Below are 27418 nucleotides of genomic sequence, written 5' to 3' on the forward strand. Positions count from 1 at the left end.
TCCGAACCCCGGCCGCCAGGAGCAGAGCGCACGCACTTAACCGCTAAGCCACAGGGCTGGCCCGAGGCTTCTCTTGCCTTTGGATCCAATTTGCATAGTAAGGAATGAATAATGGTTTTAGAGAACCTTTTTTTCTTCCTTTTCACTGTTTATTTTGTCAAAAACTATCTGGTTAGATTTTCATTTCTGACTTTCCTGTTTGAATAGACATGAGAATATCATTCACCTGTCTTTTAGTTAAATTCAAGACTGGGTAGGGTAGACTGCGTTTCTGAGAAGTGGGGCTGGCATCAGCTTCATTTGCTTTCTTGCTGAGCGGCGTTCTTGGAGTTTCACAGGGCCAAGTTTTCCTTAGTTCCTGATGATAACGGAGAATGAGCAGGCAGTCGTCTCATCAGAGTTGAGCCAGGCCTCCACTTTTTTAGGACAGTTCTTTCTTTTTTAAAAGAGGCTTAAAGATTATAAGACTAATAAACCTCATTATGTAAAACAAAAATGAATCAAAAGTCATTCATGGTCCCACCACCCAAAAGAACTCCCTTTCTTTGGTCTCTTTTCACGTGCATGGGTTTTTGTCAGTGCTTATTTCTGTTTTGTCCTGCTGTACCATAGTCGTCATATTCATCATTTTAAAGGTCTGCAGGTGAGGCTGGCCTGGTGGTGTAGCAGTTAAGTGCACGTGCTCCGCTGCGGTGGCCTGGGGTTCAGATCCCGGGCGTGCACCAATGCACTGCTTATTAAGCCATGCTGTGGCGGCGTCCCGTATAAAGTGGAGGAAGATGGGCGTGGGTGTTAGCCCAGGGCCAATCTTCTTGAGCAAAAAGAGGAGGATTGGTATGGATGTTAGCTCAGGGCTGATCTTCCTCACACACACACACAAATAAATAAATAAATGTCTGCATAAGGATTTTTATATCCAGTTTTGAACTCCTGGACATTTGGATTGGTTCCAGTTTTTGCTAGTATAAATAATTCTGTAATGTGCATATTTGTGTGAATATACCTTTTTTCTTTTCTTTGTTTTTTCTTAGGATAGAATCTTGTATGTGGGGTTTATAGTGTCAAAAAGGATCAACACAGCTTATTAAAGGTTCACTCGGGATCATTATAAACCATGTTTTACAACTTAGAGTATTCCATTTCTTTAAAAACTATTTGATTCAAAAGAATAAACAACACAAACCTTTCTATACTATTTTCCTACTTTTTATTGTGAAAAATTCTAAATCCACAGAATAAGTGAAAACACCCATATGCCCTTTATTTAAATTTAGCAATTGTTAACATTTTCCACATTTGCTTTCTCTCTCTCTACCTCCCTCTCTGCCTCCCTCCTTCCATCTCTACACACACACACACACACACACACACACACACACGCACACACGGCAGGGGCTGGAGTTTCCTCCCCCTGAGCCCCTCTTTAAGACCGCTGCCCTAGGCCACACTGTATCCTCCTAAAGCCAGCAGTGTAGCAAGCTTTCAGGCCATTAGCCTCTCTGACTTGAAATTTTCTTCATTTTTTCGGCCACAGTAGCTTTCTGCAGTCCACACCGTAGTCTCCTTGCAAACTGATTTTTGGCTTGAGTTTTGACTCCTGGATTAGAAGCATTCCTCTTGTTGCAGCTTGATGACAGCTGGTTCTCTGTTTCCCATTTCAGTGGCGGGACCACTGGATGCAGTGTGTGTACTTCCTGCCACAAGAGGAGCCCGTCATCCAGGGCTCAACCCTCTGCCTGGTAGCCCACCACGACGACTACTGTGTTTGGTACAGCCTTCAGAGGACCAGGTGTGCCCTGAGCCTTGTGGGGTGGGGCACTGGGCCTGTGACAGTGTGTACTTATGTAAATTCCCCATTTACAGACCCTGTAGAGGCAGGAGTGGGCACATTTGTATCTGAACAGAATAAAATGAGAGGAAGTTTGTGACTGGCTGTTTCAGCACCCGTTTGCGTGTGCTTGAAGAGGTTGCCCTGTTTGTGGGGCCCCCATTTGAAACAGACGTATATGAGAAGCCTCGAATTGGAGGGCCCTCCAATCTGTAACGTCCACTTGAGAGCCAGTGTCTAGGCTCGTGCCTTCTAGAGGACCGTAGGTGTCCCCTCTATGGCCCATCTCTCTTTTGCTGGGGCAGGTTCCTGTGTCATGCCTTCATGCTTGCCAGTGTCTAGCAGGTCATGCTCATGACCCTGTGTCTGTCTGTTCATTTCCTGGCTCAGCCCCGAAAAGAACGGGAGCATCCACCAAGGGCGTCCCGTGTGCGACTGCCAGGCTCACCTGCTCTGGAACCGGCCTCGGTTTGGAGAGATCAACGATCAGGACAGAACTGATCAATACATCCAGGCCTTGAGGATGGTAAGTGTCCAGCCCCTTTGGTGGTTGTGGTCAAGAAGGAGTTTGTCTCATGGGCCCAGCTCATTGCTTGCTTATGATTTGCTGGTTTTGTTTTCTGTGCTCCTTGGTCTATGAGTGGCTTCAGCCGGCTCCTTCTGGGCGGGCGCTTGGGCAGAGAGCCAAGGAGCTTGTTCTTGGACTTCCTGAGGGCCTGTTCTCTGCTCTCCTGTGAGAGCCTCGGGCTGGGAGCCTACCCTTGGTCCCTGCCTTTGTCTCTCTGGATGCTTTGCCTTTGTGGTCACCAGCAATTCCTGTGAGTGATCCTAGTGGATCCGGCCACCCCATTCTTCTTTTCATCTGCTACATCCTTTCTAAAATTTTCTAAAATGTGAATCTGGTCACATAACTCTCCTGCTTGAAAACCTTTGCTCCCTGCTGCCTGTAGCAGGGGTCTCTCAGCCTAGGGACCACACGCAGGGCTTCGCGTGGGGTCTCTTGGACCCCTTGGAGTCGTATGCAGAAATATGGGTGCATGTATGCACATGCATGCATTTTAGGGGGAGGGAAGATCCCATCTGTCCTAAGTTTCTCTCAGAGGGATCTATGGCCCATAAAGGCATCTCTGCCTTGGGCGAGTCACTTGACAGGCCCACAGCTTTTGGTGCTGTGACCAGACAGAGAAGAGGCTTGTGGTCATGGACTAGAAGGAGATGGCCTCAGGCAAGTGGGGCAGGTCTTCAGCTGGGCCTTCTAGGACAGCTTGAGGAGGGTCTCTCCTGACATTGGGTTCTGGGTGGGGAGAGGAGAGCGAGGTGGGTGTGTTGGATGATGGGGGCTGGTTGTACCTGGACCTGGGAGGCAAGTATAACTGGTGTAGGGGCATGAAGATCCAGCCGGGTGGTGGCAGGGATGGAGTGAGGAGGAGATGAAATTGAATGATCACAGAATGAGTTAGTGGGGTCAGGAGGAGGGACATGTTTCTGTTAGTTTGCCAACAAGAATTTCTTGACAGATTGTAAGAAAACCTTTGCTGAGGTTGCTCTTTTCCTGCAGGTGCTGAAGTCAGACAGTGTCTGCCTGTGTGTCAGCGACGGCAGTCTGCTCTCCATGCTGGCCTATCACCTTGGGGCAGAGCAGGTAGTGGGCATGTGCCTTCTTCCAGCTTCCTGAGGGTGGCTCTTGAGTTAGGTGTCGTGTGGTTCGGGTACACAGTTTTGTGACTAAAGCTCTTTGCAAGTGCAGCTCCATGTGTGTGGCGTGCTTGGTTCAGGGGCTTAGGGGTTTATTGCCTCTGGGCAGGCAGGAGTCAGGCTATAGCTCTTGTCATATGGCTGCAGCTCTGGTGTCTGAATCTGCCACCTCGCTAGGGACAGTGCAGAATGTAGGTGCTGTCCCAGTGGGTGATAAGCGCAGGTAGAGTTGGTTAGGTGGTGCCCTCTGTCCTGGAATGATCTTGTTGCATTTTAATCTTTAATTTCTTTCTCTGTCAAGTGAATCTCCTGCAACTAATAGCATGGTATTCTCCTTAGGTATTTACAATAGAGAGTTCAGCAGCTTCTCACAGACTGATGAAAAAAGTAAGTGATAATTCTTGTTACTGAAATAATGAGGGGACCTGTGGGGCCTGCCTTCCTGAGTCTGGGATTGATCGCTTTGAAGCAGCGTCGGCACTAAGGGCACTGGGAGAAGTAGCAGCTGCCAGTGAGAGCTCTCATTACTCCTGTGTTGAGAGCTGGCCTGGAAGTCTTCTGGGGCTGTCACTGAATAGCCGCAAACGTTTAGGCTCTTGTTTTTTGTGGCTGAAGAAGTGTAGGCTTTTCTTTTTACTTCACATAAAAGTAAACTAAAATCTTTGTCGTGATAGAACTGAATTTACGATTTGTTTCTGGGACATCAGCACCCCGGGAGTCACTGATCACAAGCTGACCCGACTGGTTGGTTCTGTGACGGTATTTCTCCTCCTGGCCAGTGATTGGTTTTGATTTCCTCCCTGAAGGACAACCTGCCTCCACCAGAACTGCAAGCCTACTGCTAAGTCCTGCTGACGCGCCTACAAGAGAAATTTCTTTTGCTGTTACAACATTTTGCCAGTGATCTCATCCTTGGTCTATAGGATGCCCCTGGAGGGGAGAATTTCCACAAAGCATATAAAGTGGTTCTGGAACGTTTGGCCAGAAAACTGCAAACAGATAAAGCAAGTTAGAGATGTTTTTTTCCGGACAAAAACAATACTTTTATTGTTTTCTCTTTAAGATTTTCAAGGCTAACCACTTGGAAGATAAAATTAATATAATAGAGAAACGGCCTGAATTATTAACATCTGCAGACTTGGAAGGTAAAAAGGTGAGTAGGAGACCTCTGCATTTGCCCTGGGCAGCACAGCACTGAGATGGTCCGGGCTCCCCTCGCTCTCTGGGCCTTACCCTAGGTACCCTGCGTCACTCACCAGCTAAGAACGCGCCACTGTTGAGGGTGTGGGAGCGTTTGCACAGATGCCTGATGAGCAAATACTTGCACTACTCTGAACTCTGTCTAATCTTCTCCGTCAAGTGAGGGAAGAACGCCTCTGCTGGGGTTAATAGCAGCATGCCGTGCCCTCTCACAGAGGGCACCGCTGCCTTTGCTTCAGCTTCCCGCTCACTTCCTCCCGCCGCAGTTGGTCTTCAGTTGCTAGTGTGGGCCTTGGAAGCTGCTCCCACCTCTTAGTTACTAAACACAGTCTCCCTGCAGCCTTCATCTCACTGTACCCCTGGACCCTTACCACCAGGGACCTCTCCCTCCTCAACACACTTCTCTTTAGGTTCTCAAGAGACTGCTTTTTCCAGATTTTCTCTTAACTTTCCAGCTGCTCCTTCTCAGTCCTTCATGGGTTTCTCTTCCTTCACTTGATTCTTCCCTAGGGATGTTTCTTGGAGCTCTCTCCTTGTCCATCCTTTCCTCTCCCTCTGTGTCTCTTCTCTTGGTGATCATATGCCTTCCCGTTTAGAAATCCATGACTTTCAAAGCTGAGTCTTCAAATCTCGTATGTCTGACTGCCAACTGGATATCTTTCCTCAAATATCCCACAGCCCTTCAAGCTGGAACCTGTCATCTCTCTTGCCAAACTTTTTTTTTTAACAGCTTTATTGAGATGTAATTGACATACCATAATAACCCATTTCGAGTGTACAATTCAGTGATTTTTTTAGTAAATTTATGGAGTTGTACAACTATCATACTATCTAGTTTTACGTTTCTGTCACCCTGCTCCCAGCCCTAGGCAGCCACTGATCTGGTTTCTGTCTCTATTAATTTGCCTTTTCTGGGTATTTCACATAAGTGGAATAATACAATATGGTCTCTGGTGTCGAGCTTCTTTCGCTGGGCATGTGTTTGAGGTTCATCCATGTTGTAGAACATGTCAGTATCTTGTTCCTTTCTAATGCTAAATAGTGTTCCATTGGATAACTGTGCCACATGTTGTTTATCTTTGCACTTGTTGATGGATCTTTGGATTGTTTCCAGATTTTGTCTATTGTGAATAATGCTGCTGTGAACACTGGTGTCTAAGTCTTTGTAAGGATCTGTTTCCACTTCTCCTGGGTAGATACCTAGTATTGCTGGGTTGTATGGTATTTTTGTTTACCTTTTAAAGAAACTGCTACACTGTTGTCCAAAGTGGCCATACCATTTTACATCCCCACTGGATGTAACTGGAGGGTTCCAGTTTCTCTGTATCTTTACCTACACTTGGTATTATCTGTCCTTTTTTTGGTGAGGAAGATTGGCCCTGGGCTGTTGCCAATCCTCCTCCACTTCGTGTGCGGGACGCCGCCACAGCATGGCTTGATGAGTGGTATGTAGGTCTGCACCCGGGATCCGAACCCATGAACCCTGGGCTGCCAAAGCAGAGTGTATGAACTTAACCACTGTGCCACCGGGCTGGCCCCCTATCTTTTTTATTGTAGCCATTTTAGCAGGTGTGGTGATGTCTCATAGTTTTGGTTTGTATTTGCCAAATGACTGATAATGTTGAACACCTTTTCATGTGCTTGTTAAATATTCTGTTTCTTGTTTGGTGAAATGTCTATTCAAATCTTTTGCCCATTTTCCCCCATGCCTTTTTTTTTTAAGAACAACTTTTTTGAGATATAAGTCACATATCATACGGTTCACCCATTTAAAGTATACACTTCACTGATTTAATATATTCATAAGATTGTGCAACCATCACCACAATTAATTTTAGAACATTTTCATCACCCAGAAAGAAACTCATGCCCATTAGTAGTCACTCCCCATTTGCCCCCAATCCCCTCAGCCCTAGGCAACCAGTAATCTGCTTTCTGTCTATATGGATATGCCAGTTTTGGACATTTCATGTAAATGGAATCATGCAATATATAGTCCTTTGTAAGTGACTTCTTTCAAAGTTTATCCACGTTGTAGCATAAATCAATACTTTTTTTCTTTTTACTGCTGAATAATATTCCATTGTATGGATATACCACATTTTATTTATCCATTTATCAGTTGATGGACATTTGGATTATTTTACTTTTTGGCTAATATGTGAACGATACTGCTATGAACATTCATGTACAGGTTGCTCTTTTTTTTCTTATAGATGAAGATTAAAAATATATTTAAATTCTGTAAACCATTGATAAGGTGCACTGGCTAGACTTCAGGTCACTGTTGAATAGAGGTGGTGAGAGTGGGCATTCTTGTCTCGTTCCCGATGTTGGGGAGCAGGGAGTACTCAGGGCCGAGCCTTTTCTGTCTTCAGTGTTTCCTTCTGCATCTCTGTCATTTCAGCCAGAAACCCAGGCGTCATCTCTGGCTGGCCCCTCTCTTGATGCCCATCTGCTTTGGCCACGCTCTGGGTGGTCTGTTTCCTCAGCATCTGCCATGTCTCGCTCTCCTCCTTTTGCACAGATTCCCTGCTCCTTGCTTGGACTATTGCAGTACTCGCCCAAGTCACCTCCTGTCCCTAGCTCCACCTGCAGGTGGTCTCCCCATGTACTTCATGGTCGTCAGAGGGATCTTTCTAAAAGACATTCCTTCTTATTTTGAAACCCTGATTAAAGCTTTTAGGGACCCCCCTCTTGCCTCCAGGGCAGAGTCCAGCCCCCTTAGCCTATCATCAGCTGCCTTTGGGTGTCCTGGCGCCTCTGCACTCCCCTGGCCTTACTCTTACTGTTTTCCCGCATGCTCATCTGACAAGTTCCCGAAAGGGCCTCACTCTCACCCACACCTCTTTCCTTCCGTCCCTCTGTCTGGAGGCGCCCCACACCTTTGCTTTTCTGATTCCTGTTCATGCATGTGTTCATTTACTCAGCAAACCTTTACTGAGCATCTGCTCTGGGCCAGGCACTTTGCTGGGTTCTGGGAGTACTGGGCTGCCAACGCCCCTCTTCTGTGGTGCTCAGAGCCTAGTGAGGGAGGCAGTTAGAGGAGCCCTGAGGATAAATTGTCATGGTAAAGCTCTGAGTGGGGATTTACAGGGTGCCATCCTGGAAGCCCTTCCTGATACTCTTACCTCTGGGGTGCATCCATGTGTCCATTCCTTGCTTCTATCAAAGCTTACCACACTCTATGAGGACAGCCCCCAGCCTCGTCTGCTCCCTCTTCCACTCTGTCCTCCTGAGGAAGGGGCTTGTGTCTGTTTCTCATCTTTGTATGCTCAAGGGCAGGTGCAGACCTGGCATGATTGCTTGTTGACTAAGTGAGTGAATGAATGAATGGTCTGTTACTTCCATTTACCCATGAAACTTGTGACCTGTTCTTCATTCTTCAGCCAAATCCTTTTGACGCCTTGGTCCTGCTTCTTGCTCTGGTCGCCAGGTCTCTCTCCTCCTGGGGGAGCCGTTCTTCACCACTAGCCTGCTGCCATGGCACAACCTGTTCTTCTGGTACGTGCGGACCGCCGTGGACCAGCACCTGGGGCCTGGCGCCGTGGTGTTGCCCCAGGCTGCCTCGCTGCATGCTGTGGTCGTGGAGTTCAGGGTAGGCCACCCAGAGGTTTTTGCAGAAGGGGTGCGGGACCTTGTTTTCTTGCAGAGACTTTGGGTGCAGGTGGAGCAAGTCTAGTCTTAATGATTTGGGCCTCTACTTTTCTGTCTCAGCACACTGCAGGGTTGAATAGAAGAGGCTGGTCTCTGTAAAAATGCAGTAATTTGGTATATGAAATGGAAATGGCTGTGTGTTGTCATTTTACAATTATGGCTTATCAGAATAATTTAAAAAAATATAAAGAGTTTCAGAAGACATGCTGTGCAGTTTGCTCTGCTCTCATTAAGAGCTGAGGCTCCAGTTAAAAGCATTTTGAGATAGGAGAATCAGCTTCTTTACTCAAGGAAAACTTGAAAAGCTTCATTTTAATTTTCTCATCAAAGCAGAACCAATCACAAAGTCATTTTGGGAAAGGCGTTTTTGATTAAAAGGATTTTGAAATGCTTTTAACCTGAAATGTAGAGGGAGCCTCATTTGATATTTCTTTGGTAAGAATGGCTTTATCCATTGGTAGCTTAGTGGCTCCATCACTTATTTTCCGGACATTTCTTCTGTGTTATTTATATACCTGGTCAGAGTTTCACATGACCAAAGAGGGAGGGCAGAGAATGATGCTTATCCAGGCATACCTCCAGGAGACAGGACACAGAGTTGCCTGCCCTGAGTGCATTTCTGGTCCTTTCCCTCCCCTTGTCCTCACGTTCTGTTTATAGGTGCAGAGCCTCGAGAACTAGTTTACAAACTGCCTCCCAAAGAAACAGTGTTCAGGATGGACAGGGAGCGAGAACCCCAGCCTAGTAGCTCTGGCCAGTTGTCCCCTTGTAGGAGAGGACTTGGGGTCATGTGAGACTTGGCAGACTTGAAGGACCAGTCTGGATCTTTGGTGTCTCTGAGTTCCTTCAGCCTTGGGAGTCTCTTCTAGGCGTGTGGGAACAGCAAGATGTGCCTCAGGTTTGGGGCTAGGGCAGCCCCCAGCCTCACCTCACTGACCCTTCTTGCACTTGTCACTGCACTTCTGTGTCCCTGGGTGGGTATGGATGTCTTTGTGCTGTCCCACAGAACCTGTGGCATGGGTGAGTGTGGATGTCAGCATGCCTTGGCAGATGGGTATCAGTGAAGGCTGTACCTTCCTCACAGGACCTGTGGCGGATCCGGAGCCCCTGTGGTGACTGTGAAGGCTTTGATGTGCACATCATGGATGACATGATTAAGGTAAGTGGGGCCACAGCTCCCACTCGCAATGTCCCACCCACCCACTTCTCATGGCCACAGGACCCTAACAGGGACGTCTGGATTCTGTAGAGGGACCTGGGTTTGGTAGTGCCAGCAGCGTGCAGAGAGCTCTTCTGTTAGGGGCAGAGAGGGCAGGTGTATTTATTCTGCTTGGTTCACCATGAGCATGAACCTGCGAACCATTGCATCTCAAAGTCTGGTACCAGGCCGTTCTTGACCCTGGGCTGTAACCCCTGAATCAGAATTTTGGGCTGGGGCCCGTCCATCACTGTGCTACTAGATCTGTTTTTGCCAATGTCAGCAGCTTGTTCTCTGTTGGGACAAATTTTCTAGAAGGCAGTTTGGTAACCTTCTGAGTTAGCCATTTTCATTTTGGGGACTCCATTCCAAGGGAAGCTGCTAGAGCATGGGGAGAGATGTGAAAGGAGGGTCCTCAGGGTTATTTATATATCAGTAGGGAACTGAGTCAGCTACCAGGGTCTGCCACCCCCAGAACCCAGACAGACGTGAAGGTGCCAATGATGGTTGGATCTGCAAGGATCAAAGAAAGAGTCTTGATGTGTCCATGTGAGAAGGGCAGGACAAGGAACACGACTCCATTTTTATATATTAAGAAAATTCACGCATACACACTGAGAAAAATGGAATAGTGGACACCAAAATGTTAGCCCTGTGATTAGGAAGTGGTTAATTTTCTTCCTGTTGCTTATCTTTCCATTCACATTTTTCTACAGTGATTATAGATTGCTTGTGTAAACATTTTTTTAAGTAACTAAAGCCAGCGGATATTTTCAGTTTGCATCTTACCAGCTCCTCCACAGCAGACCACTGACTGTTCATGCTTCTAGAAATCTCTTTTGTGCCAAGTCACTGCACACTCAGGCTCCTTCCTGAACTTCCACCCTTCCCATCCCCTAAGATGTGTGTCTAGGTCTCCCTCAGGCCCCTGCCTGACCCCACCCTCCCTGGCTGTCCCCTGTCCTCTCTCTTGCTGGCCAATGTCTGCATCTCTCCTGAACTCAGACCAAATAACTAAGAGCAGTGGACTCTGACCTTAATGCTTCCAGAATCCACCTGCTCTTCCCCCACCCCTAGCCTGGTCCTTTCCAGTGCTCCCATCCTAGGCCTGCCACTACTTCATACCCAACTGCCTGGGCTGAGGGCCCCGGGCATCCTCCCAGCCAAGTCCTTGCCTTCAGTTGCAGTTGGTCATCGGGTTCCATAACAGTCGGATCCTCAGTTTTCTTCCCCCGCTGCTGCTGTTCTGGTCTGGGCTGCTTTCATCTCTCGCCTGTGGCCGTGCAGCCTCCTGCCTCTCCCGCTGGGCCTTCCTCCACACGGAGCCCAAGTGAACCTTGTAGATCCCAAGCCTGGCTGTGTCTTGGGAAACCCCATGAGGAAACCCCATGAGGCTCCCCCAACCCCCTGCAGAGTCACCCCTGCCGCTCTGCCTGCCTGGGCTACTCTCTGTGTCCTCTCCCTGCTCAGCTTTGTCTGCTCTCCTCCCTGCTACCAACTCCTGTGTGACCTTGAGGAGGCAGCCCAGAGAACACCCCTCCGGGCAGTTTTCTCGCCCAGCTCAGTTGTCCACCAGAGGTCAGTGCTCCCCAGGCCCTGCGATTGCTGGTCTCCATGTCGTTTCCTTCTAGACTAGGAGCCTCGTTTGGGGTTATCTGGCAGCTGTAGTGCTCAGGAAGGGTCACTGAATGGATGAGTGGCCAAGTGTCAGGTGTTTTCACCAATGTAGACATTTGGTTCTCAAAGTAATTCGTGAGATGGGTAGTGTCATCCCATTTTAAAAAGAGGGAAAATGAGGTTTAGAGAGGTGAAGTGACTCCCCGAGGAGACGGCTCGTGAGTGGTGGCAGGGAACGGAGAAGCCAGCTGGTCTGATCCAGGCACCTGTGGTCTTTCTGTGAGGACCCACTGCCGTGACTGTGGCAGTTACCCTGAGGGACCCGGGCCATGGAGGTGAGGGACCACTGTCATAGACCTTGGATATGGGGCACGAGCCACTTGTCCCCTGGGCTGCCTGGCTCTGTCTCTGTAGACCCCTGTACTCTTTTCCCTCCTCAGCGTGCCCTGGACTTCAAGGAGAGCAAGGAAGCTGAGCCCCACCCGCTGTGGGAGTACCCGTGCCACAGCCTCTCCGAGCCCTGGCAGATCCTGACCTTTGATTTTCGGCAGCCAGTTCCCCCGCAGCCTGTCCGTGCTGAGGGCTCCATCGAGCTGAGGAGGTGCGTGTAGGCTCCAGGGTGCGGGGAGTATGGGGAGAAAGTGGTGGGGCCTACTTTCTGTCTAGCAGTTACTGCCCTGTGTGGCTAAACACTTACTTGGGCCATTTTCAAGCGAGTGGGATAGCTCTCCTTGACTCGGCCTTGCCATTTCTGGTCTGAAGTGGCCATGAGTATAGCAGATGTGTCTCTAGGTGTGTGTGGGTTGGGGGGAGAGCCAGAGTAGGCTTTGCTCATCCTCCCCAGCATCTGAGGCTCCCTTTGAGCTAAGCGGCATGTTGAATTACAGCTGCAGAGAAACGTGATTTGGTTGCTATGGTTACCCATTGGACTATTTTCCTGAACTCTCCTGAGAATCAAAGCAGGTTTGGAATTGGCAAGAGTTGCTCATTGTGAGGCACGGTCAGGCTCATCCACCTCCAGCTTTCTTCCCAGGGAGGAGCTGCTTCTTCCCAGAGGAAGAACTTTCTTCTAACTGGGTGGAGGCCATGAGCCCAGAACCCTTCGGGGCTCTTTGACAAGGGGGAGGCAGGGCGGATACCCATCTGGGCCTGCCACCCAGGGTATCTGCTAGGGTTCTTCCAGCCTTTGTTGCCAGGGCTGTGCTCTGAGCCTTCTTGGACCAAGCCTTTCATGACCTCAGGCCGAGGAGGCTGGTCCTGCTCCACAGTTATTCTGAGTGCTTGGCCAGGCCGTGAGGAGTGAGTAGGGGCCCTGGGTTGTGACTCTTTTTCCTCAGTATTTTACCGAGTAGCCTTTAGTCAGGGGGAGTGTTGGGAGCTTGTTGACTGGGCAGGATGGAAGTGGGGAAGACCAGAGGTTTCTGGAAAGCAGAAGGGAGCCATGGGTGTGCCCACTCATCTCTCATATGGCTGTTTCTGTTTGGCCCGACATCCTGCCCCACCCTCCCAGGCCTGGTAGGAGCCATGGGGTCGTCCTGTGGATGGAATACCACTTGACTCAGGACAGCACGGTCAGCACTGGCCTCCTGAAGCCTGCAGAGAACAAGGTAGTGCTGGACATGCGGGTCCCCAAGTGGGCCAACCCTGAGAGCAGGCGCTGCTGGGGGAGGCCACGCCGCTTACTCGTGCTCTGGGTATTCCTGGCTCATTCAGCCAGATGATAACTCAGTGGCCCCAGGTCACTTGGCCCTGGGTCACCTGGTTCTGAGCAGCAGCTTCCCACTGCGAGCTGCCTGGACTAGAGGCTGGCCAGGAGGGCGCTTGGGTGCTAGGAGCTCTCACTGCCTTCTTGCTACCCCTCCTGCAGGAGGACTGTTGCTGGAACCCCCACTGCAAGCAGGCTGTGTACTTCTTCAGCTCCACACTGGACCCTAGAGCACCGCTGGGCGGCTCTCGAACAGTCAGCTACGCTGTGGAGTTCCACCCCCACACTGGAGACATCACCATGGATTTCACACTCTCAGATGCTCTGGATGATGGGCACTGACCCTCACTTGTTGAGAAATAAAGTGGCCCAAGGGCTCCTGAATGGTGTGGCTTTCTGGGAAGGAAAGTGAAGGTGCCTCTCCTTTCAGGGCCCAGCCTGGCCTTTTTTTTTTTGCTTTTTTGCACTGCCGGCTCCTCACTCCAGCTATGGGCTGCTGGCTGAATTTGGAGTCGAGGAGGGGCCAGGGAGCTCACCATGTGGTGGTTCTGAAGTGCTCAGAAGCTCGAAGGCTGCACTCTCCCTCCTGCCCTCCCTGGAAAGGAGTGGAGCCCTGTAGTCAGCTGGGCTGGGCAGGGTGGGTGCTGCTCTCGGCTGCACAGTGCTGAGGTGGGTGTGCTGCTCGTGGTGGGAGCCGGCCTGGCCTGCACTCTGGGAACCTCTGGGACCCGCCTGGCTCCAGCTAGGAGGGCTTCTAGGGGCGGAGATGATGACTCTTGGCTGGGCCCCAGGCCTTGAAGGCCCTGGCAGGGCCGGGTTCAGGGTGGGGTTCTGGCCCTTTCACTTGCTGGGTAACGTCACCAAGCCACATTCCTAAGTGTCTGGCCTCAGTGTGCAGCACCAGCAGGTGACCAAGACTCGACACCTAGACACCAGGTTGCTGTTGAGAGGACAGGGAGGAGGCTGTCCCAAAGCAGTTCCTGAGATGTAGATCCAGGAAACCAGCCATCAAGAGAGAGAACCAGAAGGTACAGCCTTTTCCCGTGTACCTTCCTTTTAACGAAGGACCTCCCACTACCTCAGAAGTCTGGGGCAGATGGGTACGGTGCAGCCACCCCAGCCTGGCCTTGCCTTGCCTTGCCAGGGAAGGCCAGAGAGTCCTGAGGAGGCCCCAGCCTTGCTTCTCCCCACACTCAAGGTGCCTTTTTGCTGTTTCCTCCCAGTTCCAGAGGGAACAAGGAGACACCAAGTAAGAGAACCCAAGTGGCTTGGTTTCCTGCCGGTGCAGGGCAGACATGGGCTGTGCCCATCCTGCAGGGCGAGGCAGGAAAGGCCGGCCCCCCCCAGCACTGCCCCCACAGCCCCACTTGGCCATGCAGCCCCAGGGGTGGAGTTGGAGCAGGGCCCAGCCCCAGCTTGTTGCTCAAATAAGTGGAGAACACAGGGCCTGAGCCTCACAGTTTTATTTTCTCCTCATTATCCATCCTTCCTTTCAGCACCAATAAAGGAAAAAAACACCTCTCTTTTGAAAATATTTTATCAGGTGTAAAGATTGTTTTTCTTCTAGGGAAGAATCGTCTGGATATATATTTGATAATGTTTTTACCAAAACCTTAGGTGTGCTTACCATATAAAACCCCTAATGTCCCATGAGGATACAATACAGGAAAAAATACAGAAATTAAAAAAGTGTTTTTTTTTCTTTTTAAAACAGTATTTCTAAATCTTAGCAAGTTAATACAATAGTTAAAAAGCATCAAGATTAATATTCATACTTAAAACTCAAGGTGGTTAGGACAAATGAAAAGGGCTGTTTCCTTCCAAAGCTGACCCCCACCTCCTGGCTTCTCTGGAGGAGGCTGGGCCCAGGGCAGGCGTAGGGCCTTGGTTGGGGATTTGGATGACCCCTCTGTCCGCCCCTCCCAGGCCTAGATGCCACAGGATCTGAGGTCCTGGCAATGTTTCTTTTCTTTCTTTTTTAAAAATCAAAATGGAAAAGTCTGGCTTGTGCACAGCCCTGGGAGTCCACAGACTTCTTGAAACATGTGGTTGGGCAATGCCATAGGGAGGTGCGAGGGGAGCTAGGAGGCAGGCTGGCCCTGCTCTGAATGCCAGGGCCAGGCTGGGCAGAGGCGACCTTGTTAGGACAGGAAATGACCGAGGCACAGGGAGGTATGACTTGCCTGAGGCGCCCTGTGAGTTAGGGAGAGAAGCATGTGCCCCCCTGTGCCTTGGCTCCCACCAAGCTGCCCTGGGGGGAAGGCAGCCTCTTGGAGCCATGGGAGCTATGCTGGAGTTTCTCTGCTTCAGGAGCCCTGGCCTCTGCCTCTGCTGCTCCCCTGGGCAGCCGACTCAGCCTGGGGGCCTCAGCTCAGGCCTGGCCCTCTGGCTGGGCCCCACCTGTAGGAGCAGAGATTCCGGCAGCTCCTGGGAGTGGGGGGTCCTCTGACTGCAGGAAGCCTAGCCAAGGCCCTGAAAGCGAGGCCCTCTGAGGAGGGGCACAGCAGAGAGCCCAGGAGGAACTGCACGCTTAGCCAGTGGTGAGCAGCCCCTCCTGGCTCTGGACTTGGGAGGTGGGGCTGGGGGCTTGGCCAGGGAACTGCTCCTGGCAGCAAAGGCCTCAGCCCAGCTGCTGCCCTGGCCAGGTGGGTTTAGACAAACCAGTGCCACCACAGGTGTGGCTCTCAGGAGTGTTCTCCCCCAGCACAGGGTCTGGCCTCTTGCTGGCTGCTTGGCCCCCTCTTGGTCCCTGTCTTGTAGCTCAGTGGGTGACAAGGCACAGCATCAGTGCACTGGCACCAAGAGGCTCCCAGCAGCAGGGTCCTGATGCACCCCGCAGCATTGCTGGGCAGCGCTGGCTTCAAGCCAGGTGGGCACGTGGTCAGGGCACTGTGAGGAGGGGAGACCAGTGGGGGTTGTCAAGAACCCCCGAGGTGGAGGAGCCTCCCACCTGGAAACAGACAAAACCCTTCCTGCATGACTGTGGGCAGTGTCTCCAGGTGTGTTTAAAAAGGAAGGTGGGCAGAGGCAGTGCTGCCATGGTGCGGGGAGCTGTGGGCCTCACCTGCAGGCTCTGCCATGCTGTGCTTGGGTGCCTGGGGCTGGCCCTGGTCACACAGTAGCGGAGTAGGGATCTATGCATCCGGATGCCAACCAGTACCACTCCTTGCCCCAGGCAAGCAGTGACCATTGGCCTTGCCACCCCTAGCCTGCACACTGATGAGGGGACATGCTGTTCTCCGTACCTTGGCTTCCTGCCCCTTCCTCCAGAGCCCCTGGGTTGCTGTTGAGAACGGGCCTGGGAGATCAGAGCCACAGCCCCACCCAGAGGCAGGTGGACGGTTCCTGAGCTCAGCCAGCACATGGATGGGCACAGGCCCCAGAGAAGGATTGGTCCCAAACCAGAGAGGTATCCAGAGGGGAGACGGGATTAGGCAGAAAGAAGAGGATGTGTTGGTTTTGACAGAAGGGAAGCTACGAATCGATCACTTTCAAAACCAGAAGCCCTCCTACCCCCCATGCCATGAGTTCCCCTTCGTCTTGTAAAAAAGTGATGCTCTCCTGGGATTCCTGTCTTTGGTTCCATTACCCACTTCGGAATCTTTGGGGAGCCTCTGGGGCCCTGGTGTGCCGGGAGGAAGGGAGCCTGTCTCAGGAAGAGCAGCGTTCTCCTTGTGGCTTGCAGCCCCTCTAAAGTGAAGGGTTGTCTTTTTTCTTAACTTCTTCTGTTTTTCTTTTTAAAATGTGATCGCCCTTGAATGCAAGACCCTGGGAAGAGCCCAGGCTCGCTGGTAACTGGACACAGCCGAGCAGGTCCCTGCTCGGGAGCTGTCCCGGCTGGAGGCGGTGAGCTGGCAGCCCTGTGCCCAGGAGTGCTTCTTTGGCTGGTTCTGATTGTGTTTGGAGTTTGGCCTTGGGTGAGGCCCAAGCAAGGGGTCTGTGTGGTTACGGTGTGGCATGTGGCATGCAGGCAGCGTGCATGCGAGGGTGCAGGCATGCGAGACAACATGGCAGCAGACAAAAATAATGAACCCTGGACAAAGCTTGAGAAGAGATACAAAGAGTACAGAAACCCGGTTCTCATACTAACTCACGGGTTACAAACTAGGTTGTGCTGTAGATTGTAGAAAATCATGTTTGGAAAGAATGGCACTGGTTGGGCAGCCAGGGCTTCCTGGGCCAGCCTGACTCCTCTGTCCAACGGCGAGTGCCCAGAGGTACAGGGCAGCGCTGGTTCCGGCTCAACTGGGACTGACCGCAGCTCCCCCCCCCCCCGGGCCCCTGCCCTCCTCCCCCAGCACTGGGAGGTGCTTGCTGGAGGGGACATGGCCAGGGAGGGGCTTCGGCTCAAAGGGCTGGCAGAGGCCCAGCTGCTTCTCATGACTTGGCTGGTCTATGCCTCCTCTTCCACTGCAGACACCATCAGCCGCATGGCTACCGGGAGGTGGTCTGTCAGGCCTGACAACTGGGTGACAAAAGTGAATTCTTCTACCTCCTGTGGAAAGGGGTGGGGCAGAAGCATCCTGATTAGACCCAAAGGGCATCCTACAAAGGAGAGGCCTAGAGGGCAGGAGTGGGGCCTCTGGGCTGGGGCTGGCCTGGATCTTCCTGAGGCCAGAGGGGTAGGAGGATCCCATGGGCCCTAAGGGTCTCTAGGACTGGCAGGTCTCGTTTTTCGGAGGAGAGCTCAGTGCCGTTAAGGGGTGCAGGGTGCAGGGTCCCCTATCTACAGGCATGGCCTGGCTGCCAAGCCCAGCCCCAGACTCACGGCCTTCCAGTCCAGGCACAGCCCCTCCTCCGTGTACAGCATGTAGTCGATGCGCCTGCCGTTGCCTTTCAGCAGGTCCTTGCGTCCCTTCTGGCCTGCCCCAGGGCTCTTGCTGGTGGGGAAGGCAAGGTACTCCCGGCGGCCTTCCTCACTCTCCAAGACCCTGCTCACGCAGACAAAGGCACAGGGAGGCAAGGTAAGTCCCTGCCCCAGCCTCCTGGCCCCAGGTCCTGAGTGTGGAGCCACATTCTCATCCCCAAGTGAGAGAGAAGCAGGTCAGACCAAACTCCTGCATTTAAGATCTGTCTTCCCTGTGGGCCCAAAAAGGGACTGGGATGAAGGGAAACAGTCTGATCCTGCAAGTTCCTGACTGAACTGGGCCACTCCAAAGTCTGTCTGGGAATGTCCCATGTCCCATGTCCACCTTGGGCTGGCCAGCACTCGCTTTCCCTTTCTGAACTAGGATGTTGTCCGTGGCTGCAACTTGGACCCAGCATTGCCCAGAGCTCATGGCTGAGTCGGGGACAGTGCTGTCCAGCCCCTCTGAGTAATGGGGTTCTGCTCTGAGCCAATCGGGGCCTGTCTGGGGGAACTTGGTCTTTGTAGTGAATCTCAGGGACCCTTCTCTCCTGGAAGTCCTCAGACTCCCCATGACTCTTGTTTCAGGTCAGCAGCGGGGTGAGGGAGCCAGGAGAGCACCATGCCCCATCCCAGGACTGGACTCTTGTGTCAGTCTGTCTCTGAGCCACCAAACCTCTGAGCCTCCATTTCTTCTCTGACACAGGAATGATTGCTGTGGGCCCCAGGACACTTCGGGGGCCAGGTGTGCCGAGAAAGGAACAACGTAGGATGAGGAAGGAAACTGATGTGGGTGCTTGAGTGCTGGCCAAGGTTCTACAGGGAAGGTAGGGTGCTCAGGTAGGGTGTTACACCCTGAATCCGGGTCTTCTGACTCCCTGTCTGCCAACTCCTTCCTACTGATTTCCTCTGGAGCCCAGCATCAGTGGGGAGGAGACTTTATGTGAGACCCTGTCACAGAGGGCAAGTGCAGGCCAACGTCGGGGACGGGAGGCACAGCCACCAAGAGACACTGCACAGGCCAGCTAATGCCTGGACAAATGGAAGGGACGTCTGGACAGGCACAGCCAGCAAACGTGGGTTTCTACAAGGTCTTTATCAGCCTTGAGATAAATACACTAATGACATGCAGAACATCGTTACATCTCAGAAATATAATCCATTACTGTCCTTTGCCTTTGATAATTAATTCCAGCATCCATGATCTAAGAGTTACTAATAGTCATTTTTTAATCATCATCTCATAAAAAGATCATTTTCTCAGCATAGGATGATGTTTCAGATTTAGTCTATAATCTAATTAATTGGCTCAAATTAGCTGCAAGGAGCCATTGCTGTGACTGCACAGTCTCAGGTTGTGAATTATAAATTGGTTCTGCTGCTGGCCTCTCAAATCTGTCCTTTATGGAGGTCTCATCGGATTCAAGAATGAAGTTTGGCTGGGATGCAACTGTCTCTGCTTTGAAAATGACTGGCTTGTGTTAGCTCTGCTCATATTTTCATTTGCCCAATTGGTGGATACTAGGTACCAGGCTCCCTGGAGCAGACGCCATGCCCAGGGTTCTTCTACAGGGATCTCAGCAGCCCTTGGCCTCACCCTGGAAGATTCTGGTCCCTTCTCCTGTGCCCAGCAGGGCCCCAAGGCAGACTGGGGCTTGGGGCAGGGCATGCTCTTGTAGAGTGACCCGGTCTCTGGGTGCTGGTGTAGGAAATGCCACCTTGGGACCCCAGGCCTACTTGGAGGCTTCTCCTTGGTAAGGCCAGCCCCTGGGGCGTGGGGGCCACCCTGGCCTGTGCCTGCCCCCAGCTTCAGTCCCCGAGGTTCTCACAGGCTTCTTTCCCGTGGAGCTGTGCTCTCTCGTCTGCCCCATACAGCCCGTCTCTCCACACCTGAGTCAGGGTGCCGTGCTCATCCCAGACCTGGGAGCCAGCTCAGGATCCACCCGCCCCCACCCGACACAACTGGGTCCTTACTTCTGCAGATTTTCAGGGGTGCACACGTCCTCATCGTAGAGGCCAGCCGTCTCCAGCAAGGTACCTGGGGACGAGGGCGTGGGAGCGGTCACTGCAGGTAGGGCCCAGCCAGCCTCGAGAAGGGCTGCCTCTCTGGGACAGGAGGGGCAGGTGAGGGTTTCTGCTGGCCTGGGCAGCTGAGTGCCCCCTCAGCAGTGGGATCTTGAGGGCAGGTCTTGGAGGTCTCTCTGGGAAGCCTGTGGGGAGCCCAGCCTTGGTGCAGTGTCAAGTCTCAGCATGGGGGGCTCAGGCCTTGGCAGGGCCCCTTCCAGTCCCCCTCAGCCCGCGCCCCCGCCCAGCCCCAGCCCCAGCTCACCGATGGCCCATGGCTTCTCCTCCCCGGGCCCCAGGCGGCAGGGGTCCTTGTAGCGTGTAAACAGGGAGTGCTGCTGCTCCAGCTTGTCGTCTGTGCAGGGAGGGAGGGAGGGAACGTTCTGGGGCTCGGGGTGTCTGCCCTGTCTTGGAGGGCTGACTACCTCTGGTTACTCTGACCAGATGCAGCCAGGTCCCTGTTCTCAGGTAACTGCCTCTGGGTGGGGTCTGTGGTCCCAGACAGATGGGCCTGAGGTTCATTTGTCACTGGTTTTCTGTGTCTTGAGAATGGCCCCCCACCCTACCCCCTCCACCCCTGGTGTTCAGCTTTCCTTTTGTCTGAGGACAGAGATCACTGTTCCTCTTGGGCTCCAGAGGACAGTGATCTCGAGGCGTCTCCAGATCCTGTGGCAAACCCTGTGGGGGGTGGCTGGTTGATGCTTCCCCGGCTGGGACTCCTGCCCTTCCCAGCCCTGGGTGCCCAGGCTGAGTGAGGAGTGACCCCACGAGGCTCAGAGATGGAGATGACCTGCCCCGGTTCTGGTTTATCCTGCCAACTCATGGAGCCAGAAGGGCCTTTCTGAGACCCCTGGGTGGAAGGACAGGGCACTGAGTGGGGCCTGGTGGGGTGGGACCCCCTCCCAACAGCCTCTTCCTGTGTATGCTGGGTCCCCACCCTAACTTAGGAAGATCCCGGGACCACCGAGCATTTGGAGCTGGCATGAAGCTCATGACTGTGAGGGGACCCCCGGGCTGCAGTGGGGGTGCTGTGTGTTCCATGGTGAGCACTGGTCTCCCCGCCACCCTGGAGTTGCCACTATTGTCAAGAGAGGCCTCCCTGGTCATGAACAGATAGAAACAGCTGCCACCAGGTGAGTGTACCACCCTGTGTTCCAAGTGGACCTTCAGTTTTTCTGCTTTCACTAAGGACTAGACTCCATGTTGCCCACCCATCCTCAATTTCTCCTGGGGCTGTGGCCAGAGGGGAAGGAGCCTAGAAGCCCATAGGCAGGGAGGTTTTCCTTAAACCCAGCTCCTTGGGCCAAAGGAGGCTCCAAGCTGCTCCAACTGCCGGGAGGTCCCTAGGATCAGCATGATCATCTGATTCACAGATCAATTATTTAAATTAATTATTTGAAATTTCACCCATGATGAACTTTTAGTCTTTTAGCCTAATGGCTTAAAGCATGATTCCCAGGGTTTAAATCCCAGTTCAACCAGTTCTTGACTGTGTGACCTTGGACTAGTTACTCAACCTCTCTGGGTCTTAGCTTCCTCTTCCACACTATGTGGGTAAAATACAGTGCCCACTGTTAGGGTTGTTACAAGACTTAAATGAAACACTATGCCCATGAACAGTGGTCAGAATTGTGCCTGGTACAAAGTAACAGCTGAATGAAGACGTGGTGAATATTATTAGCTGACTTGCCCTCAGTCTGAATTTCACAGGCCCCAAGCCTTTCCTTCAGAAGTTTGTTTTTAGGGCATCTCTTTGTCTCCAGCAAGGAGGCCTCTGAGCTTTCTAGGCAGAGTGTGAGATCTTCTCATTCTAGGATTTCTAGGGGCCAGAAAAATCGTAGTCTTGCTAACATCCCACTCATGTTCACGAGGAGCAGGAAGTTCTTCTAGCTGCCTGACCCGCGTCTTTCTAGCTGTGACTGGAACCCACACCTTCCCCAGTAGCCAACCCGAATGGGGAGGACGACAACCTCACCAGAGGAGCAGTTGTCAAAGTTAAAATCTCCACAGATGACGTCAAACACCACCAGCTCCTCGGGGTTGGCTGCGCTGGACGAGGAGGTAGATTTTCGGAAATCAGCCAGCCAGTCCTGAAGCAGGTCCAGCTGTTCACACCGGATGGCACTGTCCTCTTTGGGGCAGAACCACAGAGACCAGATGACGAAGCTGCAGCCAGACCCCAGCCAGACCCTGGTGCTGATCCCAGCCCTCTGGGGGCAGATTCCCCAGCTCCCGAAAAGCGTGGGCCACTGGACCCTACCTGGCAGGGCGTGCAGGTGTGTGCAAGAGATGTACCCAACAATTCTTTGGTCCTGAGGTGTGCTTCCCACCTGCACCTGTGGGGAGGAGGCGAGGGGTCAGTGCCGGAGCCCACGAGTCATCATTGCTCTGAGCACCAGGGGACCCTGGTGAGTCCCCCGCCCTCCCCAGGTCAAACCCTCACAAGCTTAGCTCTGTTGGCTCCTTGCTAGACCTGGGCCCAGGTAGAAACAGCACATGTCCTGCTTCTAGGAACTTCTGGCCCAGTGTGGGAGGCAGATGCATAAAGAAATACCAGCCCATGGCATGGTGAGTGCCAGCAGCAATTCACGCAAGGCTTTCAGGAGGAAAAATGCAAAAATCCCTGAAGATTTTCCCCCCAAACGCTTGCTGTCTCCTGGTGACCAGAGTGTCCACATGGATGACCTTCACCTGCCAGCCCCTCAGTTCCTTGTCCTGTCTGGTGGCTCTTTCCTCCTTCCCTCGGTCACAGCCTAGACCTGATCACGCCCTGGAGCCCATCCCTCTGAAGTCTAAGTTGGGCTCCCCTCTGGGAGGCGGCCCAGACGCAAAGCTAGCCACCTCCCTCCACTGTAAGAGGCCTCGGACACCGCCCTCTGCTCGCTCTCTCCCGCTCTGGCTTCATGAGAAATCATTTCATCTGCTTTTTGGCTGTGGTCCCTGTTAGTCCCCTGATCTGGGATGACAGCTGTGGCCTGTGTCTCCATGGCACCTGTGCCATGGACTGGCCCCAGGTACCTCACGGCCTCCATCTTGAGCCCAGTCCTCCTTCCTGCACAGCGGCCTCTTCATGCCCTCATGCCCCACTCTCCCCAGACCTCAGTCCTCACCTCCCTGCTGACCTCCTTCACTGGAGATGGAATCTCTGCGGGGTGGAGTGGGGCAGGGGCCTCCTCCCCAGCTCCCTGCCCAACCACAGATGACCCTGGCAGTCTGTCTCCACAGGTTGGCGTAATGAAAACAAGCATCTCAAGTGTACATCACAGGCAACTCGAAACAGCCCCCAGTGGTGACCCTGATGCAAGCCTGAGCCCTTGTCAGGGCTGTGGCTGGGGAGTTAAGGGATGGCCACCCAGCCTGCCGGCTCTCTCAGGCCCTCTGGCCATGGCACAGCTGCTGGAGGCCAAGACGGGCGAGTCTTCCTGGGCATGCTCTCTGCAACCTTCCATGGGTGTCTTTCCCCAGAGGCCTCTGGTTGGCTCCTCACCCTCTTCCTCTCTGGGCTCTCCTAACACCTGAGCCTCAGCCATCTTCCCCAGGCTTTACTAATCCATTCCAGACTGGGTTTTCTATGATGATGAGACCTGGGAACTCTCTAGGGAAAGAGACTGTAGAGGCTGGTTCTTGGCTGAGGGGCCTGCAGCAACAGGGTGGGTGCACCTGGCACCTGCTGAGCACAACCCTGCCCATCCTTGGCATTATTCTCCTCCAAAGGGACTTGCACACCATCAAACACCCATAGCTTTCTACGGCTCTTCCTCCCCTTTCCCAGCCCGGATGGATGCACATCTTTCCTTTCCCAGTGCCTGGGGGGATGAATGTCTAGTTACTTGATAATGGGCTATACAGCCTGGATTTGGGGCTGTTTATAAACTCACATGTTCACCATTCACTTCTTGCCCAAATTCCAGACCCAAACCTCAGCCTAATGGTACCCCCCGCTCCTGGAATGGCTCAGGAAATCACAGCCCGTCAATGCCCTGTTGCAAAAACACAACACAGTTTTAAAACCACAATGCCCCCAAAGGCCACACGATGGCGCTCTCGCCTCCTGTATTCCTCAGGCAGTGTCTGTTCCCTCCTCAGTGATGATAATGTTCACCTGTGAGCACTCCGCCTAGTGCTTCACGGACACTGGCTTGCTCGAGCCTGAGGACAACTCAGGACTATGCTCAAGTTATACGATGGTTGGCTGGGGTCACAAGGCTCCGATAGCCGAGGCTGGTTCAAATCAGATGTTTGCTGCCCCACACTGGGCTCCTCACCATACTCTCTGCTGCTCTCTGAGCTCCTGTGACTTAACCAGGCTTGTCACCGGCCGCCCCTTTGATGGTTTGTTTCAGTGTGCTAGCCCTTCACTCACTCAGCACTCAGAGTCACCTGCCTGTGCTGAGTCCTGGCCAGGGACAGGAGACAGGTGCAGAGAAGCACCCCTTGGCCCCACCGCTGAGGAGAGCCTGCCCAGAGGGAAGACCCACGGCACGAGGCCCCCCTGCCTCTCCCTCACCCCCCTTCCACCAGTACCTCAACCCCTCACCCCGCTTCCCTACTCTCAGTCGGCTGGGGAGCTCGCCAGGATCCACTTTATTATGTGTTGGGACTTACTGATTCCTGGCTCGAGTCCTCAGGAGCCGCAGAGGCTTCTGTTTCTCTTGCAAAAACAATCAATCACACTGAGAGTTTGTGCCTTTTAGTCCTGGTGGGCAAAGACTGTCAATAGAGAAGGGGCCCAGAATCAGGTGCTCTCATATGTGAGGCAAAAGTGATTCCAGGCCCTTCTCAGGGCATCACAGAGCAGGAAAGCACACTTTCCTCGAGGATTGGAAGTGCCACAGAGTAAACTAGAAGGGCAGGACTGGATAGGGGAGCCCTGCGGATGAAGCGAGCACAGGCTTCCACGCACAGCTGGGGGCAGCAGCTTTCCAGCCCCCGGGCCCCTTCCTGGGCTGGCCTGTCTCCGGAAACCTCATTTGTTTCACTCCTCCATGCTGGAGAAACAGGCATGCTCCCGTCAACTGAGACGAGCTGGGTCTGCTGTGTGCCGAGAGCGGGCACAACCGGCTCTGCTCTCGAGTTCTGAGAGGAGAGACCGGCAGCAAGACACCCAGGGACAAGGGCTGAGGAACCCACGAAGGGAAAGCTGGCTTGTGCTGGATGGCTGATGAGGAAAGCTCCACAGAGGTGGTGCGGTCAACTCGGGGTGGGACCAAGACAAGAGGGAGCTGGGCCCCTTGGGGGTGTGGTACAGCTGGAGCAGAGCCCAGGTGAGGGTGGAAGGGCCCAGGTGAAGGCTGGGCTTCTCCCCTGGGCGGTAGGAAGGGGGTGACAGGAGTCAGACCTGAGACGGGGGGAGGAGGGGTTGGAAGGGAAAGGCCAGCCAAAATACAGGTGGGCGGATATGGAGGAATGATGGCCTGGGCCATGATGGTGCTGCCAGAGACGTAGGGTGGACCCAGAGCATCTGCAAAGTGAAATTAGGGGCCTGGATGGATTGGATGGGCTCAGGGCACAGAGAGGAGTCAAGGTGGGCCCTTCTGGCTGAGGGATGGTGGAACCTGAGGGATTGGTGGGACCAGGGCAGATAATGAATTTGTTTTGGGAGGGAATGGGACTATGTCCAAGAAGCAGCCAGACACAGAGCTGGGGGCTCAGGGGAGAGATCCAGGCTGGGACAAACCTGAGAGTCCCCAGCAAGTGTGGAAATGGAGACTGTGGAGTCACTTCCCAGGGGCAGGTGTGTGGGGCCAGCCATGGTGACCACTTGGAAATGAAGAAGGCTGGCCAAGTGGGGTCACCCTGCTGGGGGTGCCACCTACCCTCAGCTCGGGCTGAGAGCTGGGCAGAGTGCAGCAGGCCTGCTGCTGCCAGATCTGCCAGGATGGGTAGAGAAGTTGCAAACTGGGTTTTATGTGAAATATCTTGATTTTTAAATGTTGGCCAACACAAGAAATTTTTTAATGGTGTGGACCAAACTAAACATGCCTGCAGACCAGTTTTAGACTCAGGAGTTAGAGGGACATCGGCATTCAAATGACGGATAGGTAACAAGGAGCACAGAAGCAACAACCAGAGAGGTGGGAGGAAAGCCTGCAGCAGAGGGGCTGTCCCAAGAAGACTGTTGTGACCCTGGTGGGCATGGTGGCCGCGGTGCCAGATCAAGGAGGGAGATGAGGAGAGGATGTGTGGACTGGGAGCGGAGTCGAGAGGGCCCCTGGCCTCTGAGCCATCTGTAGCGTGGCGGGAGGGAGGGAGTGGGTCTAACCATCCCCTGCCCAGCCTGGTAACATGTCCCTTCCTTCCCCAGAAAGTCACTCAGGCTGCTCAGACAAAAATACGTCTGTGGAACAGAACGTTGATGAACCATATGCCATTATGGGGAAGTTGGCTTTCCCGTAAGAGGAGTGCATTCAATTTCACCATTTCAGGCTGTGAATGGAGAGCCAGGGACCCCAGCTCTGGGCACGCTGAGCCACACAAGAGCCATTGAGCACCTGGAGTGAGGGCCCAGGCCTTGGGGTGCCGCCCTGGCTCCAGCAGGCTCTGTGCAGACAATCAGCCTGGGCCCTCACTCCCGGCAGGCACTTGGCTGACACACAGCACTTTCCTGGACAGGCTGGGCACCGTCAAAGCTGAGGCCTGGGGTCTGAGAGCCTTGCCACGCTGTGGCTTCTGCATTAGCCACACTAGGCACCCTTGCCTCCTGCCCACCTACACCTGGACCCCCAGGGGGAACTGAGAAGTCTTGAGGAAAATATGGAGAGAACCCACACCCACAGCAGCTGCTGCCTCTGGGGGCAGAAAGCCCTGTTCTGTATCAGCTGGCCAAACGATGCTTCAGAAAACTCTGGAAGCCCCAAGAGCGGCTTTTGGATAGGGAAAAAAAAGTCGACACTCTGAGCGTGTCAGGCTCGGTAGAAGATAATGCGTAGTGACCAAATTACCATGGTCTAAAAACTCCTCCAATTGCCTCCAAATTAGCAGAAATAATTATGATTCCCTTTAATTAGTGACTATGGAAGCAAAGCCTCGGGCTGACGGGCAGAGTGCCTGGCATGGCAGATGCGTGACAGCCAGGAGGGAGAGGCTGTTCTGGCCAGTGAGGCTGGTGGCCTAAGCAAGCAGGCGTGGTAATGGGCCTGGGACCTGAGAGCCCCGCCTGCCCGTCTGCAACCAGTGGTCTGCGCTGGTCTCCCCTCCTGTGAACGTCTGCTCCCGTACAGAGAGGGGGCTCCCTGCCTCCTCCTCCCCCTTTATCACCGCCATGCCATCATCGCCTGGCCACCTCACACCAGCACCAGGAGAGCCTCCCAGGCCTCACCCTCATGCTCCACTCCCCACCCTGGGAGCAGGCTCTTGTTGCCCCCACTTTACGGATGAGGAAATGGTAGCTCAGAGATCTGAGGAACTTGCCCAAGAGCACCCGGCCAGGTCTGTCGGAGCGCGGAGCATCGGCTCATGTCCCTGCATTTTTATTTCCCTTGTCCCTGAGCTGGGAGCCCTCTGGTTCAGCTCCATGAAAGACCTCGTCTTCCCCCAGCCCTCCAAGAGAATGAGGACCCCCACCTGCAGCCCGTGGCCCACCTCCCGCCGTGGCTCTGGGACCAGCTG

At 53.2% G+C, this 27418-nt stretch overlaps 2 protein-coding genes across 9 annotated transcripts in view; one reads left to right on the top strand and one right to left on the bottom strand.

The window, feature by feature from the left end:
- The window catches only part of PRMT7 (protein arginine methyltransferase 7), a 44565-nt gene extending 30297 nt beyond the window's left edge, over positions 1 to 14268 (top strand). For 4 of the 6 annotated variants that reach the window (XM_058528092.1, XM_058528095.1, XM_058528097.1 and 1 more), the window contains 10 exons: positions 1662 to 1789; positions 2219 to 2354; positions 3387 to 3470; positions 3863 to 3910; positions 4587 to 4676; positions 8160 to 8321; positions 9465 to 9539; positions 11636 to 11796; positions 12706 to 12802; positions 13063 to 14268. In XM_058528092.1, the coding sequence (XP_058384075.1) occupies positions 1662 to 1789; positions 2219 to 2354; positions 3387 to 3470; positions 3863 to 3910; positions 4587 to 4676; positions 8160 to 8321; positions 9465 to 9539; positions 11636 to 11796; positions 12706 to 12802; positions 13063 to 13242 (1161 nt within the window). In that variant the 3' untranslated portion in view covers positions 13243 to 14268. Of the gene's footprint in view, positions 1 to 1661; positions 1790 to 2218; positions 2355 to 3386; positions 3471 to 3862; positions 3911 to 4586; positions 4677 to 8112; positions 8322 to 9464; positions 9540 to 11635; positions 11797 to 12705; positions 12803 to 13062 lie in introns of those variants that run through there. The other 2 variants (XM_058528094.1, XM_058528096.1) reach the window with 2 other exon arrangements.
- Positions 14269 to 14348: 80 nt separating this feature from the next.
- SMPD3 (sphingomyelin phosphodiesterase 3) overlaps positions 14349 to 27418 on the bottom strand; it is a 32978-nt gene continuing 19908 nt past the window's right edge. For all 3 annotated transcript variants that reach the window (XM_058528100.1, XM_058528099.1, XM_058528098.1), the window contains exons 4-9: positions 22071 to 22146; positions 21786 to 21941; positions 20076 to 20165; positions 19721 to 19784; positions 17669 to 17831; positions 14349 to 17395 (exon numbers count right to left, since the gene is read on the bottom strand). In XM_058528100.1, the coding sequence (XP_058384083.1) occupies positions 17294 to 17395; positions 17669 to 17831; positions 19721 to 19784; positions 20076 to 20165; positions 21786 to 21941; positions 22071 to 22146 (651 nt within the window). In that variant the 3' untranslated portion in view covers positions 14349 to 17293. The remainder of the gene's footprint in view (positions 17396 to 17668; positions 17832 to 19720; positions 19785 to 20075; positions 20166 to 21785; positions 21942 to 22070; positions 22147 to 27418) is intronic.

This window comes from Diceros bicornis, chromosome 32 (assembly GCF_020826845.1).
Source record: "Diceros bicornis minor isolate mBicDic1 chromosome 32, mDicBic1.mat.cur, whole genome shotgun sequence".
NCBI lineage: Eukaryota > Metazoa > Chordata > Mammalia > Perissodactyla > Rhinocerotidae > Diceros > Diceros bicornis.